This window comes from Vipera ursinii, assembly GCF_947247035.1.
Source record: "Vipera ursinii genome assembly, chromosome: 1".
NCBI lineage: Eukaryota > Metazoa > Chordata > Lepidosauria > Squamata > Viperidae > Vipera > Vipera ursinii.
In genome coordinates, this window is record NC_139512.1 from 43,462,738 (window position 1) to 43,484,095 (window position 21,358).

The 21,358-nt window shown below is 42.8% G+C and overlaps 1 protein-coding gene across 4 annotated transcripts in view; it reads left to right on the forward strand.

Annotated features, from left to right (window-relative positions):
- The first annotated feature begins 474 nt into the window (after positions 1–474).
- Positions 475–21,358, forward strand: part of PTPN21 (protein tyrosine phosphatase non-receptor type 21) — a 71,372-nt gene continuing 50,488 nt past the window's right edge. For all 4 annotated transcript variants that reach the window (XM_083377992.1, XM_083377993.1, XM_083377994.1 and 1 more), the window contains exons 1-2: positions 475–697; positions 13,122–13,463. In XM_083377992.1, the coding sequence (XP_083234118.1) occupies positions 13,284–13,463 (180 nt within the window). In that variant the 5' untranslated portion in view covers positions 475–697; positions 13,122–13,283. The remainder of the gene's footprint in view (positions 698–13,121; positions 13,464–21,358) is intronic.

Here is a 21,358-nt window from a genome sequence, read left to right on the forward strand (position 1 = left end):
GCTCCGAGAAAGGAAAAAAAAAAAAGCTCGTCTTGTGCTCCGGCAGCCTTCCTCTGTCAAGACAAGCTGGCTGGCGAAGAGGGCAACCCGCGCCGGTTCTCCTCCTTTCTCCTTTCCCTTTCCCTAACTTTTCGCCGAGTGAAAGGTTACCCAGACTCAATTTTTGATGTTGTTGTTGTTGCTGTTGTTGTCGAGAGGCAGGAAGTGAGGCGCGTTCGCACTCTGAGCGCCCGAGAGAAGACCCGAAGGCGACTCTCTTAAGACAGGACCGACCTCCCTCCCACCCCACTTCCAGAAGGAATAACCAGTGCAATGGCTTTCTCTGAAGCGCTCTCGGGGCTGCTCCCGGGATTTTGCAGCTAAAGGAGACCCTTTTTTTTATTATTATTTTGCCTTGGGTTTTCGCAACAGGTAAAGTGAGCCAGCCGGTGGCGACGGTGGTGCTGGGCAAAGGCTACCGGGGGGGGGGGGAATTTGCCTCGGGATGTTTTATTTTAAGATGGTAACGTTTCCAAAGTAGGATTCGTAGTTTCTTCACTCACTTTGGAAAAGTCCCCATTCAGACTCCGGAAAGGTTGCAGTAAAGAATAAGCGGCAAGTGGATTCTCTTCTTGACATAATTAGGAGAGGGCAGGGAAGGAAGTTACTCCGCAGTAAAAATCAGTCTTGGATGGCAAAGTGCTTTGCGACCTGCTCTGTAAGTAAATGAAATATGGTTCACTTTTTTTTCCCCTTACCTTTTCCTTTCTCACTGCCTTTTTAAACCCTTTTGATCTCTTATCTGGTTGATTCTGACTAAACGGCGGGAATCTTTTCCCAAATAAGTTTGTCTCCTCATCTGCGTAGTAAATCTCACAAACGACAGCAAAGAAATGAAGCATCTTTGTATAGAAAACTATTCTTAGTTATGTACGCAGAGATTTGCCAGGCAGTTAGAGTGCTTTGCATTTCCAGTAGTCTCTCTCATTGTTGATTCTAATGCTAAGCACCAGTGAAAGGAAAAAAAAACCAAACTAATCTTCAGTGTTTTATAGAGTGCATTTGATTTGTGGATTAAGATAAAAATGGTTTGAGACCATATTCTATATTGGCACCTCCCATTCTTAACAAAATAACACTAACATGTTCTCTAGTTCTCTTGCTTTTGTAGTAGAATGAATATTTATATATTTCCACCACATTTTATTTTTTGAAAGAAAAATAAGCTGAAGAAGGGGGATTTATCATTTTCCTCTTCATATGTGAAACTTCCCACTTGTTTTATTAGTGTATGGAATCCTTATTCAATTCAATCTGAAGATAAATAAGTTAGATTGGAAACATTGCTGGTTATACTTTGCGTATTAAAACAAATAGGATAAAATAAATAGATCCATGTAAACAGTTTTAGGACTGCTATGATTTCAACATACGTTTTATTGGATTTACCAGTATGTCTGTTTTAACAAACATTGGATTTACTAATATGTCTATTTTATGCAGAATGGAGAATATTTGAAATAGGCGAATATGGCAAGGTCTAACATGACAGCAGCTGGTAGCAGAAAATAACAGCTGCTAAACAAAACTGGTTGTGCTGTGTTAGCAAGAATTGTGCTTGGCTAGCGTGGAAACTTGTTGAATAGGATTGAAGCATGATACCTTCTCCACCCATCCGCTGGCATTTTCTAATTGACCTGCTGTAATATGACTGCATTCTCTGTGGCTCATTTTTGGAAAGTTACAATGATTAGGAAGATATATTCTAAAATGTTCTACCCCCTGATTTTTCTGAAGTGTAAAAATAGGATTCATTGTCAGGAATATTTCTAAGTCAAATGTTGGCATGTTTATACAAAAACAGTTTAATAAAGAATGAATCTGATATAATATGAAACATAGTGCACAATCCAGCCAAAAGTAAGTGTTGTATACTAATACATTGAATTCAGTGAAAGAGAGGTGAAGACAGATCTTGTCCATACTCATTCAAAAGTGAGGCCCAGTAACTGAAAGTAGATCTTAATATCACATTAAATGTGGATACAACTATAGCCTTAAGCATGTGCTTAATGTTTCTAAAAAAAATATTAGAGCTAAAAGTATTTGTTGGAATATGTAGTATGGTATAAGGAAAAATGGAAGCCTTAGAATTTCATGCATTAATATTTGTATATGTGGTTAGAGAAGTATGGTGAAATGTCAAACTTCAAGGGTATTTATGAGATAGCTTATTCAATATATAATTAAGAAAGTCTTGTAGAATGTTGCAATATGGTACTTGCATCTGGGCAGAATATATAGCTTTGTGCTGCAATGAAGTTGAAAAGAAATAGGATTGGGAATGACAGAAGTTTAAAAGATGAACATGGTGAGTTTTTTAACATAGTATTAGGAACAGAGCTGGAGGACTATAGTTTCTATGTCCAACTATAATACTTCTAAGGTTAGTATTGGAGCGTCTGATAGTTGGCATGGATATGAATATGGATCATCTTGAATTGAGCTTTGCTCATCTTGAATAAGAAGTAAACAGAGGACAACACTCTAAAAATCATTAATGTTTCCTTTAATGAGATAAAAAATGTAACTTTCCCTAGTAATAGCATTAGTAGTGTTCACAAAGGATTGAGATTCAGCAGTGGAGTAACAAACTGTCTTCTCAGACTATAGACAACAAACAAGTTGGACTGCTCATATGTACTCCAGTGAAATCAAGATGAATCTCACACCTGATTAACAGGTCAGGATGAAATTTTTTTCAGTTGCATTCATGGAATTACCTAGATAATTCCATGAATGCAACTGAAAAATGTTCATCATGACCTGTTAATCAGGTGTGAGATTCATTCTGATGATGTCCTTGAAATACTTATGAGCAGTCCAGCTTGTTTGTTGTCTGTTGAAGACATTTGAACTTCAAGTATATTTTCTACTTGCAAGCTGTCATATGTTTTTATTGCTTCTTCTCTTTGGAAATTTAAAAAAACTTTCATGAATACTGTAAGGAAAGCTGTGATAGTTGCAAATATGTCCCATGATTGAAAGCACTAAATTTCACTTCCTTAAAATAATTTGCTTTATAATGGTCATAAATGTAGTTGCCCTGGATTGAATGAGTTGTGAATTACAGAAGTAACGTAGTAGCACATGTTACTACTTCATGAATAAAATGCAATTTCTAGCTTATGTTTTCAGGTTTAGTATAACATTAATAGTTAAAATGAGCCAGCAGTGTGCTGCAGCTGCCAAAAAAGCCAACACAGTGCTAGGCTGCATTAACAGAGGGATAGAATCAAGATCAAGTGAAGTACTAATACTTTACAATGTTTTGGTAAGGCCACGCCTGGAATACTCCATCCAGTTTTGGTCACCACGATGTAAAAAAGATGTCGAGACTCTAAAAAGGGTACAGAGAAGAGATTTAATTTACTTGGATTTCAGTAAGGCATTTGATAAAGTAGATCACAACCTAATACTTGATAAGATAGAAAAATGTGGGTTAGATAGCATCACCACCAGATGGATTCGTAGCTGGCTGACAGGCCGTACTCAGCATGTGGTCCTCAATGGAACTGCATCTACATGGAAGGAAGTGTATAGTGGGGTGCCCCAGGGCTCTGTTCTGGGCCCAGTGCTCTTCAACATCTTCATCAACAATTTGGATGAGGGGATAGATGGGGAACTCATCAAATTTGCAGATGACACCAAGCTGGCAGGAATAGCCAATACTCCAGAAGATAGACTTAAGATACAGGAGGATCTGGACAGACTCGAACACTGGGCACTATCTAATAAAATGAAATTCAATTGTGAAAAAAGTTAGGTTCTGCATTTATGCAGGAAAAATCAAATGCACAGGTATAGTATAGGTGGTACCTTGCTGGATAGTAGTAACTGTGAGAGGGATCTCGGAGTCCTAGTGGACAATCACTTAAATATGAGGCAGCAGTGTGCTGCAGCTGCCAAAAAAGCCAACACAGTGCTAGGCTGCATTAACAGAGGAATAGAATCAAGATCACGTGAAGTACTAATACCACTTTACAATGCCTTGGTAAGGCCACACCTGGAATACTGCATCCAGTTTTCGTCACCACGATGTAAAAAAGATGTCGAGACTCTAGAGAGAGTACAGAGAAGAGCAACAAAGATGATTGGGGGACTGGAGGCTAAAACATACAGGGAATGGTTGCTGGAATAGGGTATGTGTAGTTTAACGAAGAGAAGGGTGAGGGGTGACATGATAGCAGTGTTCCAATATCTCAGGGGTCGCCACAAAGAAGAGGGAGTCAAGCTATTCTCCAAAGCACCTGAAGGCAGGACAAGAAGCAATGGATGGAAACTAGTCAAGGAGAGAAGCAACCTAGAACTAAGGAGAAACTTCCTGACAGTTAGAACAATTAACCAGTGGAACAACCTGCCTCCAGAAGTGGTGAATGCTCCAACACTGGAAGTTTTTAAGAAGAGACTGGACAGCCATTTGCCTGAAATGGTATAGGGTTTCCTGCCTGAGCAGGGGGTTGGACTAGATGACCTCCAAGTTCCCTTCCAACTTCTTCTTCTTCTTCTTCTTCTTCTTCTTCTTCTTCTTCTTCTTCTTCTTCTTCTTCTTCTTCTTCTTCTTCTTCTTCTTCTTCTTCTTATTATTATTATTATTATTATTATTATTATTATTATTATTATTATTATTATTATATCACACTAGGTATAATGTACGTTATTTACATTACCAGAACAGTAATATAATAGTAATTATATTACATTAACCTGAACAGTTTAGTATAGAGGTGCACAGTTGGAGGCCCCCCCCAAAGACTTGGATATGGCACATAGGGACCTCCAGAAGTTCTTATGTTAGGAATAAAAATGAACAAATACATGGGATAATAACATTTACTTATTTTAACAAAGGTTCAATTATAATCAATATTAATGAATACATAACTATTATTTAGTGCAATTAAATATACGTTTAATTTAATTTTGTCCATCAGTACTTTTGGGAGTATGGCCTCTGATATAGCATCAAAGATCAAGTGAGATCTCTGGCCTGCAAATGGTTGGATCTTTGTGTACACACACATTATATAAATATAAACTTGTTGCATCCAATGGGACCTAGGTAAGATGCCTTCTCACTAGTAGTCCCTGACCTTTGGAACACCCTTTTTTCTCAGAATCAGCAAGCCCCAACTCCTAGCCTTCCAATAAGCCTTGAAGACCTGGCTTGTCCTATAAGTACTAGATAATATGTGGTTGAAGCTCGCAAAAATTGTTTGATGGATATGAGTGATGTGTTGCTTTATGGAGTACTGGGAATATTTTTGTTGGTTTTTATGTGCTATGTTGTTTCAGTATGTGTGTGTATGTATAGTCTTATAGTTTATAATAAACATGTTATGGCTTAGTGATTCTTGTGAAGGCAGTCAACTCCTTATTGAAGACATTATATTTTGACATAGGATTATCTGTGAACCACATTGAACAATATCCTAGTGTGAATATTCTTTAAGTTGTAGTGTCTAGGGTCATAGAGAATTAATGGTGTATTTTTCTGTGTAGTTTATTTATTGAAATATGTGCAGCCTGTTCAACATCTATTGCTGAATTGCTATGATTTTATGTATTATAGATTGGTGCTAGTAAATATTTATAATAAATCTTTCTAATACAAGATTTTCCTGGTGTTTATTTATTACTGAAGCTCTCTCTTTTGTAGAAGCACATCTCACTTCCCTTGGGTGGTATCTAAAAAAAGACCTCAATAGAAAATCTTAAGGTTCAGGTATCTACTTATAGGAGAAAGTGCTCCTTCAGACAATCTGGTCTCAAGACTTTTATGGTTTTAAAGATGAACAATAGCACTTTGAATTGGGCCCAGAACAAACTGGCAAGCAGTGTAGATGGCGAAGTACTGGCATAATAGGTGCATATCAGCCAATTTCAATGAGCATGTAAGCTACTTTACTTTGAACCAACTGAAGTTTCTGGAGAATATTCAGAAACAGCCTCTTTTAATGCATTGTAATAATCCACTTGAGAAATTGAACATGAACAACTATTGCAAGACTATCTTTTTCCAAGTAAGAGAAGAGCAAAAAGATGATTAATGGCCTGGAGAATAAAACATATGTAGAACGGTTGCAGGAATTGGTTATGTTTGTTTAATGAAAAGAAGGGGCTAGGGGTGACATGATAGCAGTTTTCCAATATCTAAGGGGCTACCACAAAGAAGAGAGAGTCAGCCTATTCTCCAAAGGAGAGAAGCAACCTAGAACTAAGGAGAAACTTCCTGACAGTTAGAACAATTAACCAGTGGAACAACCTGCCTCCAGAAGTGGTGAATGCCACAAACCTGGAAGTTTTTAAGAAGAGACTGGACAGCCATTTGTCTGAAGTGGTATAGGGTTTCCTGCCTGAGCAGGGGGTTGGACTAGATGACCTCCAAGGTACCTTCCAACTTACTATTATTATTATTATTATTATTATTATTATTATTATTATTATTATTATTTATTTATTTATTTATTTATTTATTTATTTATTATTTGGATTTATATACCGCCCTTTCCCGAAGGACTCAGGGCGGTTTACAGGATATTTAAAAGAAAAATCAATACAAAAGTTAAAAACAAATTAAAAAAGATTAAATCAATCCCTGAAAGAAAAATAAAAACCCCAGTTAAAGTTAAAATTCTCAGCCTGGGCCAGAGAGCTCAAAGAGCCAGGTCTTCAGGTCCCGGCGGAATGAACGGAGGTCGGGGGCAGTCCTAAGCTCCGCAGGCAGCTGGTTCCAGAGGGCAGGCGCGCCCATTGAGAAGGCCCTACCCCTGGGTGTTACCCGGCGGCAATCTTTAACCGGCGGCACCCTGAGAAGACCCTCCCTGTGGTAGCGCACTGGACGAAGGGAGCCTGATGCTGGCAGCAGGTGTTCCCTCAGATATCCCGCACCCTCGCCATTTAGGGCTTTATAGGTCATCACCAGCACCTTGAATCTCACCCGAAGGGCAACCAGAAGCCAATGCAGCTCATGGAGTAGAGGTGTTACATGGGAGTATCGGGAAACCCCCATCACAACTTGCGTGGCCACATTCTGCATGATGATGATGATGTACTGAATATTACAACATCTCAGCTCACATCTCCGGATAACCATTTCCAGCAGCTTCATATAGATGTTAGAAAGCATAGAAGATAACATGGGTCCATAAGGGACTCCAAAGTCCAAACACTATGAGTCAGAAGAATTACCTCCCAATACCTTCTTCTGGAAATGACCATCCCAAGTAGGAGTAACATCAGAGTCATAGGTTGAGATGGGCAGCCATAGAATGGAATAAATAAATAAAGCTTCTGCATCCTAATTCAAACAGCCAGTCCAGGAGGATATCATGGTCAGTGGTATTAAAAGCTGCTGACAGGTTCAAGAGGATCAGCAGAGTCACACTCAGCCTGTTCTTTTCCTGACACAGTTCACAGGATGACTACACCAGTTACTATTAAGTTTCTTGCTAAGTCTGCAAGTGGTTTGAAATGGATCTAGAAAATCAGTTTCAACCAAGACAACCTGGTCAATTAGCCACCATAATACAAAGAGACATGCTGTACCTATTGCATGATTGCCTGTTATGTAACAATCAGCATATTAAAAGTGTTAATATAATTGCTGGTGTAAAATTAAGGGAATTAGGGGGAGGTGGGGAAAGAATCACCAATTCCTTCTTGGGTTGCTTACATCTTACTTTTCCTACAAGTCTGTGCCAGATTTTGCTCTATTTATCATAAACAAACAAACAAACAAACAAACAACAACAACAACAACCCAGAATATCTTAAGATACAATAAATCTCCCAAACTTTCTTCTACTTGTTTTTCCTTACCTAGTTAAGAAACTGGACTTTCTTGAGTAATGACCTTACTAAACTTCAGCTAAACATATTTTTATTGAATGATTTAAACAATTCATATAGCTGCCCATATCACAGTGACTCTAGACCACGGGTCGGCAACCCGCGGCTCCCAGCCGCCCGGTGCGCACGCACCTCTTCGAACGGACAGTGGTGTGCGCGCACCTCTCCAAATGGAGAGTGGCACCGCCCGTTCCGAGAGGTGTGCGCGCACCTTTCAGAAGGGCGGAGGTGTGCGCACACCTCTCCAAGCCGCCGCCATCCCGTCCGGAGACCTGCCGCGTTCGTCAAACATTGACGAACACGGCAGCTGTGCAAACGGGATGGCGGCGGTTTGGAGAGTGTGCGTGCACTCGCCAAACCGCCGCCATCCCATCCGGAGACCTGCCGCGTTCGTCAAACATTGACGAACACAGCAGCTGTGCAAACGGGATGGCGGCGGTTTGGAGAGTGCGCGCGCACCTCTCCCAAGCCGCCGCTGTCCGGAGACCTGCCGACGTTTGGGGAGGTTTGGGGAGGTGCGCGCGCACCTACGGTTGTTCGGAGAGGTGCGTGCGCACCTCTCGGAATGGGTAGCGGCGCTGCTTCTTGCGAAAGCTGCCATGGCCCGTTTGCAAAGCTGCCGCTTCCGGCAGCTTTGCAGACGGGCGGCGGCAGCTTTCCCAAGAAGCGGGGCCGCTGCCTGTTTGCGCGGAGGTACGGAGACCTGCCGACGTTTGGGGAGGTTTGGGGAGGTGCGCGTGCACCTACGGTCATTCGGAGAGGTGCGCGCACACCTACAGTCGTTTGGAGAGGTGCGCGCGCACCTCTCGGAATGGGTAGCGGCGCCGCTTCTTGCGAAAGCTGCCGCGGCCCGTCTGCAAAGCTGCCGAAAGCGGCAGCTTTGCAGACGGGCCGCAGCACCTTTCCCAAGAAGCGGGGCCACTGCCCGTTCGCGCGGAGGTACGGAGACCTGCCGACGTTTGGGGAGGTTTGGGGAGGTTCGCGCGCACCTACGGTCGTTTGGAGAGGTGCGCGCGCGCCTCTCGGAATGGGTAGCGGCGCCGCTTCTTGCGAAAGCTGCCGCGGCCCGTCTGCAAAGCTGCCGAAAGCGGCAGCTTTGCAGACGGGCCGTCGCTGTCGCGCAACCGGGAACCGGTTCCATCACACATTAAAAAAAAGCCAACCGCGCGTGTCCGCGCATGCGCAAGAAAAACCCGTTTTGCACATGCGCAAAATGTTTTTTGCACATGCGCATGCATGGACGCACGCACGCGGCTCCCACTTTTTTATGTGTGATGGAACCGGTTCCCAGTGGCTCTTTTCCTTTTTCGGGTTGCCGACCCCTGCTCTAGACGATGAAAACCAAATAACACATTATAAAATGAATATCTAGAATAAACAGTATACAAGGACTAAAATCATCCCATGTCTAGTCCAAAAACTGGAACTCACAAATTCTCAACCCTGCTTAATCTTCCAATTCAAAATCCTGAAGAAACAGTTAGGTCTTTAATGCCTTATGAAGGACCAACATGGTCAAGACCATTCTCAATCTCTAGGCTGACATTGTTCAAAGGACAAATGTTGTGGCAGAGAAACATGATTCCTAGGCCTCATACTATGTCACTGCTGAATAGACAAGCTCTGGAGCATGGCCACTCTCTCTAGTTTTGTTGTTATGAGCAGAGATAATTGAAACAAGCAATCCCACAGGTAATGTGGCCCTCTGCTATGTAGGGCTTTATGGATGATCATCAGCCCCTAAAACTACACCCAGAAGCCTTCTGGGAGCCACTGCAGCTCACAGAGCAGAGTAGTACACAAGCGTATTGTGAAACTCCCCAAACTGCCCGTGTTACTGCATTCTGGACTAGTTGTACCTTCCAAATTCTCTTCAAGGGCAACTCAGTGTGTAGAGTGTACTGTATTACAGTTGTCTAACCTCTAGAAAGCAGCACAATAGTTTCTCAAGAAGAAACTCTGAGTTTCGGTAGGACTGTGAGTCCAGGAAGGCTCAAAAACTGCTCATCCAGATTCCCAGAGCCTCCAGACATCAGGAAGAAAACCTCAACCACATTACTTGGCTGATCTGAGGCAGATATGTATAATTGACTATAGTCAATGTACTGGTGATGCCTTGTCCTATGTCTAAAGGTGACTTCGCTCAGTGGCTTCATGTAGAGATTTTTTTAAAAGTAGGGAGAGGGTAAAGCTCTAAGAAATCCCATGAAGCGGGGTCTTGTGTTCAGTCTTTCCATACCCTTTCCCATCATCACAACTGGAACGGCCCTGGGGAAATGAGGAAACCATTATAATACTGTACCTCTTACAGGAAATACAGGCACATCCTGATTGTTCAAACTGATTGCAGATTTCTTTGCCTTGATGAAAATGTTCTGAAAACCAGAGAAGGTTGATAAATATCGTGGTCTCCTTTTCACCATAACTGACCATATTTTTTATAATGGAGAAGAAGGCTGAGAAATTGTAAGCCAAGGATAGCACGTTCAAATCTATTCCACTTTTTATTGAGAGAATGAACCATTGAAACAATGTGGTTGTTTGGAATTTTGAAAGCATGGCTTTTCTGTGGCCTCTACTGAATGTCCCTGATTTTGGAATAGTATCTTGATGCAGGTGGCTGCAATCCTTGAAGCTTTTAGAAAAGCCATAAGATCTGGCTGTTTCCCCAGGCTTTTGCGTCAGGATGAGCAGTATTCCTAGCTGAATAAACTATAGCAAATTATAGTTATGGTTACTATTTTATTGTTTCAGCAGATTTCTTTTAACATATCAGTTACTTTATTTTGTGCTTGTTGATAATTTTTGTTTGCTGTCCAGAATCATGTTGAGTTGGGTAGACATATAAAATGCTCTAAATAAACAAATTAACCATCATGAAATATTATGGAAATAATAAATGTCCTTAGATGTTGGGATCAATGGGAGGTTTCCATTTAGCCTACTTCATCTTATACATTTTGGTTTATTTCTTGTTTTTTAAACCAAATGTACATTAGATACATATACAGAACAGACAAGAATGGACAGATCTCTGTCCTTCCGAAGCACAGGGCTTTCCAGAGTGATTTTGAAAGTTGCCACATCACATTATACTGTATAAAATACTTCAGGAAGCCTGGAGTACATGTTTTTTTAAAAATGAGCAGGTAAGGACAATAGGAACTGGGTAATAATGTAGTGAGACCATTGAAATATGCAAAGTTGGAGCATCTGTCCAGATGTGGATTCTTTTTTCATGTTTTTTGAGAGGATGGCGTATTTTCTTACTTTTTTTTTTGGTATGTGAAGCCTGAATAAGTTTTATCCACTATTTATTTTGTTCTTCAATTGAAAATATATAGAAAATTTTATCACATAATAATAATAATAATAATAATAATAATAATAATAATAATAATAATAATAATAATAAGAAGAAGAAGAAGAAGAAGAAGAAGAAGAAGAAGTAGTTGTTGGAAGGGAACTTAGAGGTCATCTAGTCCAACCCCCTGCTCAGGCAGGAAACCCTATGCCATTTCAGGCAAATGGCTGTCCAGTCTCTTCTTAAAAACTTCCAGTGTTGGAGCATTCACCACTTCTGGAGGCAGGTTGTTCCACTGGTTAGTTGTTCTAACTGTCAGGAAGTTTCTCCTTAGTTCTAGGTTGCTTCTCTCCTTGACTAGTTTCCATCCATTGCTTCTTGTCCTGCTTTCAGGTGCTTTGGGGAATAGCTGGACTCCCTTTTCTTTGTGGCAGCCTCCTCAATACAAATACTATAGGATATGAGTTTGGAAGCTTCATGAAGTTGATAACCCACAATACTATATTAAATGCTTTATACATAAAGATATATATATGTGTGTGTATGTATATATATATGTGTGTGTGTGTGTGTGTGTGTGTGTGTGTGTTTTATATATATATATAAAACTTGGCTATTCAAGCTTGCCGGCCTAGACTGAGGGTTTTGGGTTAAGGTTTTAATTTTTAATTATTTTGGGGCTATTTAATTTAATTTAATTTTAACCTGTATATATTGTACTGTTTTAATTTGCCCTGTAAACCGCCCTGAGTCCCTCGGGAAAAGGGCGGTATATAAATTGAAACAAATAAATAAATAAATAAAATACTGAAGTGTTTTATATTTCTGTTAAACAATCTATGACCCATCGGATAACCTTTCATAGATATTTCCTTACCTAAACAGAGAAACAGAATGACCATGGGCAGGCAAAAAGGAGTGGGAGTATGAGCAATTATCACCTTTCTGCTAGCTTCTCCATTGATGTTGCTTGTGAAAAGCGGCAGGGAGTGTAAGAAATCAGACCTCCTCCTCATCCTTTACTGACCCACGGAACTGTATGCCACTTTGCTGGGGGAAGGGGGAACAAAGGGAGTCATGAAGCATGAGAAAAACTAACGCTGCTCCCTAACCGGGTCTGTCCCCAAGGGCCGTCTCCCTACAGAGAGAAAGAGTACTCACCCATTCAGAGATTTCAGATTTCAACCTCAGTTCCAAAGCAGCCAATTGCCACCAGTTGACTGGATGCAAAAACTAGGAAGGCAGGAAAGAAGGTAGGGATACAGCCCTCCCATTTTCCCTTGTGCCACACAATCTATGGGTTTCTGAGAAATGTAGTCTGATGGCACTGTGGTGCCAAAGCAGCCACAACTTCCGCAAATTTCATTTCTGTAGGAGTCATGAACCTTGGCATTCCATAAGTTTGAGTTATCTTGCTTCAATCATTGTTGCCTTATAACTTCCAAATTCACCCAGCTGAACAGTACAAACAAACAGACTCAAAGGTTTTGTATTATATAAACATGTAATTTCTACTTAGATTTGATTAGCAAATTGCTTATAAATTTGATTATAAAACGTTTACTTCTCTAACAATGAATTATTACAAAAATTAACATTATATCCCAGAAAAATGTGAGAGACCTGTTCATAACATGAGGTGGGAAGATCTCGGTTCAAAGTTTATCTAAACCATGACTTTATGAGATGGGGTTTCATATTTAATCTGTTTTCTCTTTTTTGTTATTTGTTTAAAATGAAGATTGTTAAGATTGTTAGGGAAAGCTTATGAAGGTGCTAATTAAGTAGTTGGGGAATATTATATAAAAATAATTATACTATAGTGAATAATATGTGACTGGTGTAAATTAGTCTTATAAGCTATTAAAATGTGAAAATACCTCTGAGTCTTGTTTTAATTAACTCAGTTTCCTCCCCTTTCTTTCAGAATTTTTGTAGATGCTTCCTTTATTCAGAACTTGGAAGAAAACCTGCCAGTTTTTAATGGCGGCTGCTGCCGCTGCTGGATGATCATCTGAAACTCTTAATAGAAGAGAAAATATTGCCGGATGGTTTTCTGTGATTTTTTTGTGAATGAGTGAAGGAAGAAATGCCTCTACCTTTTGGGCTGAAGTTGAAACGAACTCGACGCTATACAGTATCTAGCAAGAGCTGTTTGGTAGCCCGTATTCATCTACTTAACAATGAGTTTGTGGAGTTCACACTATCGGTGGAAAGCAGTGGGCAGGAAAGTCTGGAAGCTGTGGCACAGAGACTTGAACTTCGAGAGGTAGGAAAGGTGTCTGTTGGAATATAAGAGGGTTAAAAACTAAATTGTAGTAGGTCAGATTCAGTTTTACATTTACCCAGTTACTATTACTATTGTCTGCTGTGGGTGGAAGCAGTTATTCAAATGAATTGAACAAAGATCAATCTTGTTACCTGTCACACAATTATTTTTGACTGAAAGCAGCAAGAATGTGAATCTGACCTTTTATATACAAAGCAAAGCGGGTATTCAGTCAGTGATGTAAAATTCCGCTATCATCTTTATGCACAACGGCTTCTCCAGCATTAGCATTCAGTTTTGACATTGTTCGTTGCCCAGAGTCAATTGGATTGAGCTGGTCAACTATAGAAATTGAATAAATAAATAAAGCATTCACATAAACAAAACTGGATTGTGGAAATTAAAAAAAAATATCTCTACAAATGTGCCCACATACAGCATGTAGCAAAAGCTGTGAAGATTCTTCACTAAGAACGGATTGTGCTATAAATACCTGAGAGATTACACTTAGATGGCCTGGAATAGCAAGGTTACAGTCTAGGAACAGATAATATGAAAAGCAAGCAGAGAAATAGAAATCTTTAGCAAGAGCAATTTCACTAAAATTAAGTAAGTATTGCCTAGAGATATTACCCGTGTAGTGATTATAATATAAATCTAGCAAGATTCTACTTCATATTTATACTCTCCAATGAAAAATCACTGACAGGGTTGTTTGTATTGTCCTGAGCTGATTGTGGAAATTGAAAAAGCTAGTTATTATAAGTACATAACTATCATGTGGGGGGTCACACTCTCGACCTGGTGTTCCTGTCTGGACAATGGTTGGATGATTTGGGAGGGGGTTTACCGGTTATTACTCCCCTGTCATGGTCCGACCATCATCTCCTGTGGCTGGTCTTCCGTCATGCCAACCCCCGCTGCTGGGCAGCGGAACCAACTAGATGGTTCCGCCCCAGGCGCCTAATGGACCCTGAACGGTTCCAGATGGCGCTTGGGTCTATACCCATCGCCCTCACTCACAGCCCAGTTGATGCCTTGGTGGATGCCTGGGAAAAGGTGGCCACTGAGGCACTCAACTGTGTCGTACCCTTGCGACCTCTGACCCGGCGCAGATCCCGTTGGGCTCCATGGTTTTCTGCGGAGCTCCGGGAGATGAAGCGTCAGAGACGGGGTCTAGAGAGCGGTTGGAGGTCCAGCCGTTCCGAATCTGACCGATTGCGGCTAAGAACCTTTATAAGGTCTTATCTTGCTGCGATGAGGACGGCGAGGGCTAATTACTTCGCTGCTCTCATCGCGTCCGCAGATAATCGCCCGGCCGCCCTGTTTAGGGTGACTCGCTCCCTTCTTAACCAGGAGGTGAGGGAGGATCCCTTACAGGGACGGGCCGAGGAGTTTAGTCATCATCTGACGGACAAAATCGCTCAGATCTGGGCTGGCTTGGACTCTGACTGGGCGGAGTCTGACGTGGAGGAATCGGACGGTCTTGAGCATGTTATCTGGACTGAGTTCGATCCTGTTTTCACTGATGATGTGGACAGGATCATGGGGAGGCTGAGCTCCACCACCTGTTTGTTGGATCTGTGGCCCTCCTGGCTGGTTTATGCGGCCTGGGAGGGGACATGAGGCTGGTTCCAGGCAGTACGCTGATGGTACCCAACTTTTTTTCTCCACCCCGAACCAACCCAGCGATGCCCTCTCCGTGATGTCCCGTTGCTTGGAGGCGGTCCAGGTCTGGATGGGGAGAAACAGGCTTCGTCTCAATCCTGCCAAGACTGAGTGGCTGTGCGTATCGGCATCTCGGGTTAACCAGACTATTCCACCTCTAACGATGGGAGGTGAGGTGTTACCCCCCATTGATAGGGCTTGCAACGTGGGCATCCTCCTGGATTCACGGCTCAATTTTGAAGACCATATAGGAACCGTGACCAGGGGGGCTTTTGCCCAGGTTCGCCTGGTGCGCCAGTTGCGACCCTACCTGGACCAATATGCCCTACGCACAGTCACTCATGCGCTCGTGACCTCCCGTTTAGACTACTGCAACGCTCTCTACATGGGGCTGCCCTTGAGGACCACTCGGAGGCTTCAGCTGGTGCAGAATGCGGCCGCGCGAGTTGTGATGGGGGTTTCCCGATACTCCCATGTAACACCTCTACTCTGTGAGCTGCATTGGCTTCCGGTTGCCCTCCGGGTGAGATTCAAGGTGCTGGTGATGACCTATAAAGCCCTTAATGGCTTGGGTCCGGGATATTTGAGGGAACACCTGCTGCCAGCATCAAGTTCCCTTCATCCAGTGCGCTCACACAGGGAGGGTCTTCTCAGGGTGCGCCTTCCCTCTGGAACCAGCTGCCTGTGGAGCTTAGGACTGCCCCTGACCTTCGTTCATTCCGCCGGGACCTGAAGACCTGGCTCTTTGAGCTCTCCGGCCCAGGCTGAGAATTTTTAACTGGGGTTTTTATTTTTAGGGATAATTTAATTTTTTAATTGTTTTTTAACTTTTGTATTTTGTATTGGTTTGGTTTTTAAATACCCTGTAAACCGCCCTGAGTCCTTCGGGAAAGGGCGGTATATAAATCTAATAAAATAATAAATAAACAAAATTAATAAATAAACCTTTATTGTCAAAGTACAACATGTGTACATTGAGATTAGCTGAGCCTCCCCCTGTGCTCTCTCCCCCCAACACACAGTGATAACAAACCCTCCATCCCACCACACTATGTGAACCAACTACACCACACACCGGCCTCCCAAGTCAATTCTGCATAAGATTATGTCCCATTTAAAAGCCTAACAGCCCACGGATAAAAGCTATTTTTCAGCCTGTTGGTACGGCTGGCTATGTTCCTACCATCCGGTAGGAGAGTAAAGAGATACCGTCCAGGGTGTGGGTCATCCCTGAGAATCTTCCTCACTCTTCCAAGGCAACGAGCCCTGGCGATGTCATCCAGTGGTGTCAGGGAACAGCCCACAATATCTTGTGCTGTGCTCACTACCCTGTGTAATACTTTCCTATCCGCAGCTGTCAGACCAGCATACCAAACCACAATACCATACGAGAGGATGCTCTCTATGGTAGACCGGTAAAAGAGGGTCATTAGCTGTTGTTCTACCCTGTTCTTCCACAAGATCCTAAGAAAGTGAAGCCTCTGTTGGGCCTTTCTAGCCACCTGGGTTGTGTTAACTTTCCAGGTCAGATCTTCACAGAGGTAGACTCCCAGAAATTTAAAGGAGGAAACTCTCTCTACACAGTCCTCCCCGATGTAAAGTGGGGCAGGTTCCTCCTTTTTTCTCCGGAAGTCTAACACCATCTCTTTCGTCTTGCCGATGTTTAGGTGCAAGTTGTTGTTACTACACCATATGGATAGTTTTTGTACCTCCGCCCTATATGCTGTCTCATCCCCACCTGTAATAAGACCCACCACAGTTGTATCATCTGCGAACTTGATTATCGCAGTGGATGGGTCAGATGATACACAATCATAAGTGTATAAAGAGTACAGGTAGGGGCTAAGCACACAGCCCTGTGACGTGCCGGTGTAAAGCTTCAGGGGGGTGGACAAAGCAGACCCGACCCTCACTGTTTGTACCCGATCCCTAAGAAAGTCTTGAATCCAATCGCAGATAGTGGGGGAGAATTTCAAGTCAGTCAGCTTCTCGATGAGAATGCTCGGCAAAATGGTGTTGAAAGCCGAGCTGTAGTCAACAAAAAGCATCCTGACGTAACTTCCAGGTTTCTCGAGATGACTTGCTACAGAGTGTAAAGCAGTAGCTATGGCATCGTCTGTCGACCTATTTCCCCTGTAGGCAAATTGATGTTTATCAAAGTCCAGTGGGAGGCATGTCCTAAGATGTTGGAGAACCAATCTTTCGAAGCATTTCATGACTACAGACGTTAATGCAATAGGTCTGTAGTCATTCAGGCACTCAACTGCAGTTTTCTTGGGGACTGGGACAATGGTAGCTGCCTTCAAGCATGATGGTACACATGCCGTTTGCAAGGAGATGTTAAAAATCCTTGTCAGGACCCCTGCTAATTGATCGGCACAATTCCTGACCACTATCCCCAGCACCCCATCTGGGCCTGCGGCTTTGCTGGGATTCACAGCCTTCAATACAGCTCTCACTTGGTGTTCACACAGGGTGAGTGGCTGAGAGTCAGAAGGCCGGCCAGCAGAGGCTACGGGGTCTGGTCTTTTAACCTCGTAGCGGGCGAAGAAGATATTCAGCTCCTCAGCCAACGAGGCATCGGTGTTTGCCATGATCCTCATGCTGCCCTTATAGTTGGTTAAGTGCTGCAGTCCCTGCCATACTTGCCTCGGATCGTTGTTCGCTAAATGGTTCTCCACCTTTTGTTTGTATTGTTGTTTTGCCATCCTAATGCCTCTTCTGAGATTTGCCGTGGCCTCTCTGTATCTGTCCATGTCCCCCGCCTTAAAGGCAGAATCCCGGGCTCTCAGGAGTGTTCGTATCTCTGCAGTCATCCAGGGTTTACAGTTCCCATAAACTCTGGGAACAAAACAAAACAACCATGGGACAAAATGTAGCACGTATCCCATTCGCATCCCATTCAGTTTTTCAACCAATGAGCCACCTGCATTTTTTCCGGCATATTCAACTCCCACTCTGAACAGATTATAGATCGATGTTGGTAACACCAAATGTGTTCAATATAACAGGTGTGGTTCATTAGGTTTATTTGCCTCTGAAGATTTTCTATTTTTGTAAAGGTAAATATTAGAATTATCTATCTCTTGGTTTTTCAGTAATTTGTTTTTTGTTAGCTAATTAGCTAATTCTGGACATATCTGAGTTTGATGCTCATTTCTTGGATAATGATGTAGAAGCTTAGATGGCTTTCAGTTCTTCATATTAAGGGTGGGATTTGCACAGTCTCCATTGTCCCTTCACTCCAGTGGGAGGAAAATATGCTGACTCACAACAAAAGGTCTCATTTAGGTCTCTTTATAAGGCTGAGCAGGAGTCCCTTGGTGTGGCAGGAGTGTTTTGTTACAAATTAATACATGGACCAGATCAACTGCATATGGCATACTAGTATCAGTCTCCAGACAGGATGCTTTCTTTGTGTAGAAATGTTTTCCATACTAAAAAAAAATGAATTTTAGGTAGCCTTGGTCAATGCATGGTGAAATTGGAGGGCAATCTGAATCTACTGCAGAAGTTATTGTCCATATTTTCTGTTGGACGGGTTAATAATTCTTTACTTTTCTCTGTTTTTTCTCAGGCAGCATTCATGATTCTCATGTAGATCCAATTTCTTATAAAACTATAACATCAGGCTAAGAGATGGTGCTAGGTCAGGGGTAGGCAACCTCGGCTCTGTTATGACTCATGGACTTCAACTCCCAGAATTCCTGAGTCAGCTATGCTGACTCAGGAATTCTGGGAGTTGAAGTCCATGAGTCATAACAGAGCCGAGGTTGCCTACCCCTGTGCTAGGTCTTGTGAGCTTATTGTTTTATTAGAGATTTGAATTTGAACCTCACATGTTCTAGTACAATATTCTAATTGTTACACTGTTAAAATCCAGATTTAGGGTATTAAAACCAGACTATAAAATTTGAAAGGGTTCCCCTCCTTCACCTCAGTAAGCAATCTTGCAGAGATTGTTTTGGAAACAAAGTATGGATAGGAAAAGGAAATAGACAACCCGCAAATATATAAGCAACATTCCTCCGAATATTCATTCAAACTGAAAATATGTCTATTATCTATGTTCATTTAAAAAAGCTTTCTGTTTTAATCACTCTCCCACATTACATAATTTGGAAGACATTTTGATAATCTTCCAAGTCTTGGATGTTCCTGAGGAAAACTTTCCAGATCAGTATCTGTACACTAAACCTTTGTGTCTGTAATCTTTAATTGGGAGAAACTGTGTACTATTGACCAACAATTTTTCAACCAAACTACTTCAAATGAGCTTACAGAATTGTCCAAAATCCAGAATCCATGATTCCTGTATAATTGAAATTTGGTAAATTTGATAAAACATCTTATGACATAAAATTATCATAAAACATCTCTGAATATCTCCCTGAATTTTTAAAACCTTTTCCAGTGAAGGCAGTACATTAAAAGTTCTTGCCATTGTTGATGTTATTGTAAGGAAATATCTCTGAAACAATGACCCAACAAGTCATGAGTTGTCTAGTTTTCTATTATAACCAGATATCTTGCCTGTTTGAGGGGATTTGTTTTTAAATTACATTTTATTTCTACTTTATCCTAAGGAGCCTAGGAAAGCATACATTTAAACTAGAAGATTAAGTAAGCGTGCTTACTTCGCCACCCTCATTGCGTCCGCAGATAATTGCCCGGCTGCCCTGTTTAGGGTGACCCGCTCCCTTTTAAATTAGGGGACACGGGAAGATCCCTTACGGGGACGGGCCAAGGAGTTTAGTCAGCATCTGCTGGACAAAATTGCTCAGATTCGGACCGGTCTGGACTCCAATTGGGCAGTATCTGACGAGGAAGAAGCGACGGGTCTGGCCAATATTATTTGGGAGAGTTTGACCCTGTGACTCCAGATGAAGTGGACTGGATCATGGGTAGATTAAGTGCCGCCACTTGTTTGTTGGACCCGTGACCCTCCTGTCTGGTTTATGCGGCTCAGGAGGTCACATGAGGCTGGCTCCAGGCAGTGATTAATGCTTCTTTGAGTGAGGGGTGTTTCCCTGCCGCCTTGAAGGAGGCGGTGGTGAGGCCCCTCCTCAAGAAACCTGCTCTGGACCCAGCTATTTTGAATAATTTTGAATAATTTCCAACCTCTGCTTTCTTGCGAAGGTTGTTGAGAGCGTGGTGGCACGGCAGCTCCCATTGGTCCTGGAGGAAACTGAGTACCTGGATCCATACCAGTCGGGTTTCAGGCCCGGGTACAGCACGGAGACGGCATTGGTCGCACTGGTGGATGATCTCTGGCGGGTTCGGGATAGGGGTTATTCCTCTGTCCTGGTCCTATTAGATCTCTCAGCGGCTTTTGATACCATCGACCATGGTATCCTGCTGCGACGTCTCTGGGGGTTGGGAGTGGGAGGCACCGTTTTACGGTGGTTCTCCTCCTACCTCTCGGGCTGTTCGCAGATGGTGTTGGCAGGAGGACAGAGGTCAACCCCGAGGCCCCTCAATTGTGGGGTGCCTCAGGGGTCGGTCCTCTCTCCTCTCCTGTTCAACATCTATATGAAGCCACTGGGTGAGATCATCCATGGTTTCGGGGTGAGGTATCATCAATATGCTGATGATACCCAGCTTTTCATCTCTACCCCGAACCAACCCAGTGATGCCCTCGACGTGATGTCCCGTTGCCTGGAAGCGGTACGAATCTGGATGGGGAAGAACAGGCTCCAACTCAACCCGGCCAAGACTGAGTGGCTTTACGTATCAGCATCATGTACAGTCCAAGATCTACCATCTTTGGTTATGGGGGGGAGAGGTGTTGCCTCCCGTTGATAGGGCATGCAACTTAGGCGTCCTCCTGGATGCACGACTCAGTTTAGAAGATCACATAGGAGTCGTGGCCAGGGGGGCATTTGCCCAGGTTCACCTGGTGCGAGATGCTTTACGTATGGTCACTCATGCGCTTGTTACCTCCCGCGTAGATTACTGCAATGCTCTCTACATGGGGCTGTCCTTGAAGACCACTCGGAGGCTTCAGCTGGTGCAGAATGCGGCCGCGCGGGTTGTGATGGGAGCATCCCGATACTCCCATATTACACCCCTCCTGTGTGAGTTGCATTGGTTACCAGTTGCCCTCCGAGTGAGATTCAAGGTGCTGGTTCTTACCTATAAAGCCCTACATGGCTTAGGCCCAGGTTACTTGCAGGACCGTCTGCTGCCAGGAACGACTTCCCATCGCCCTGTGTGCTCACACAGAG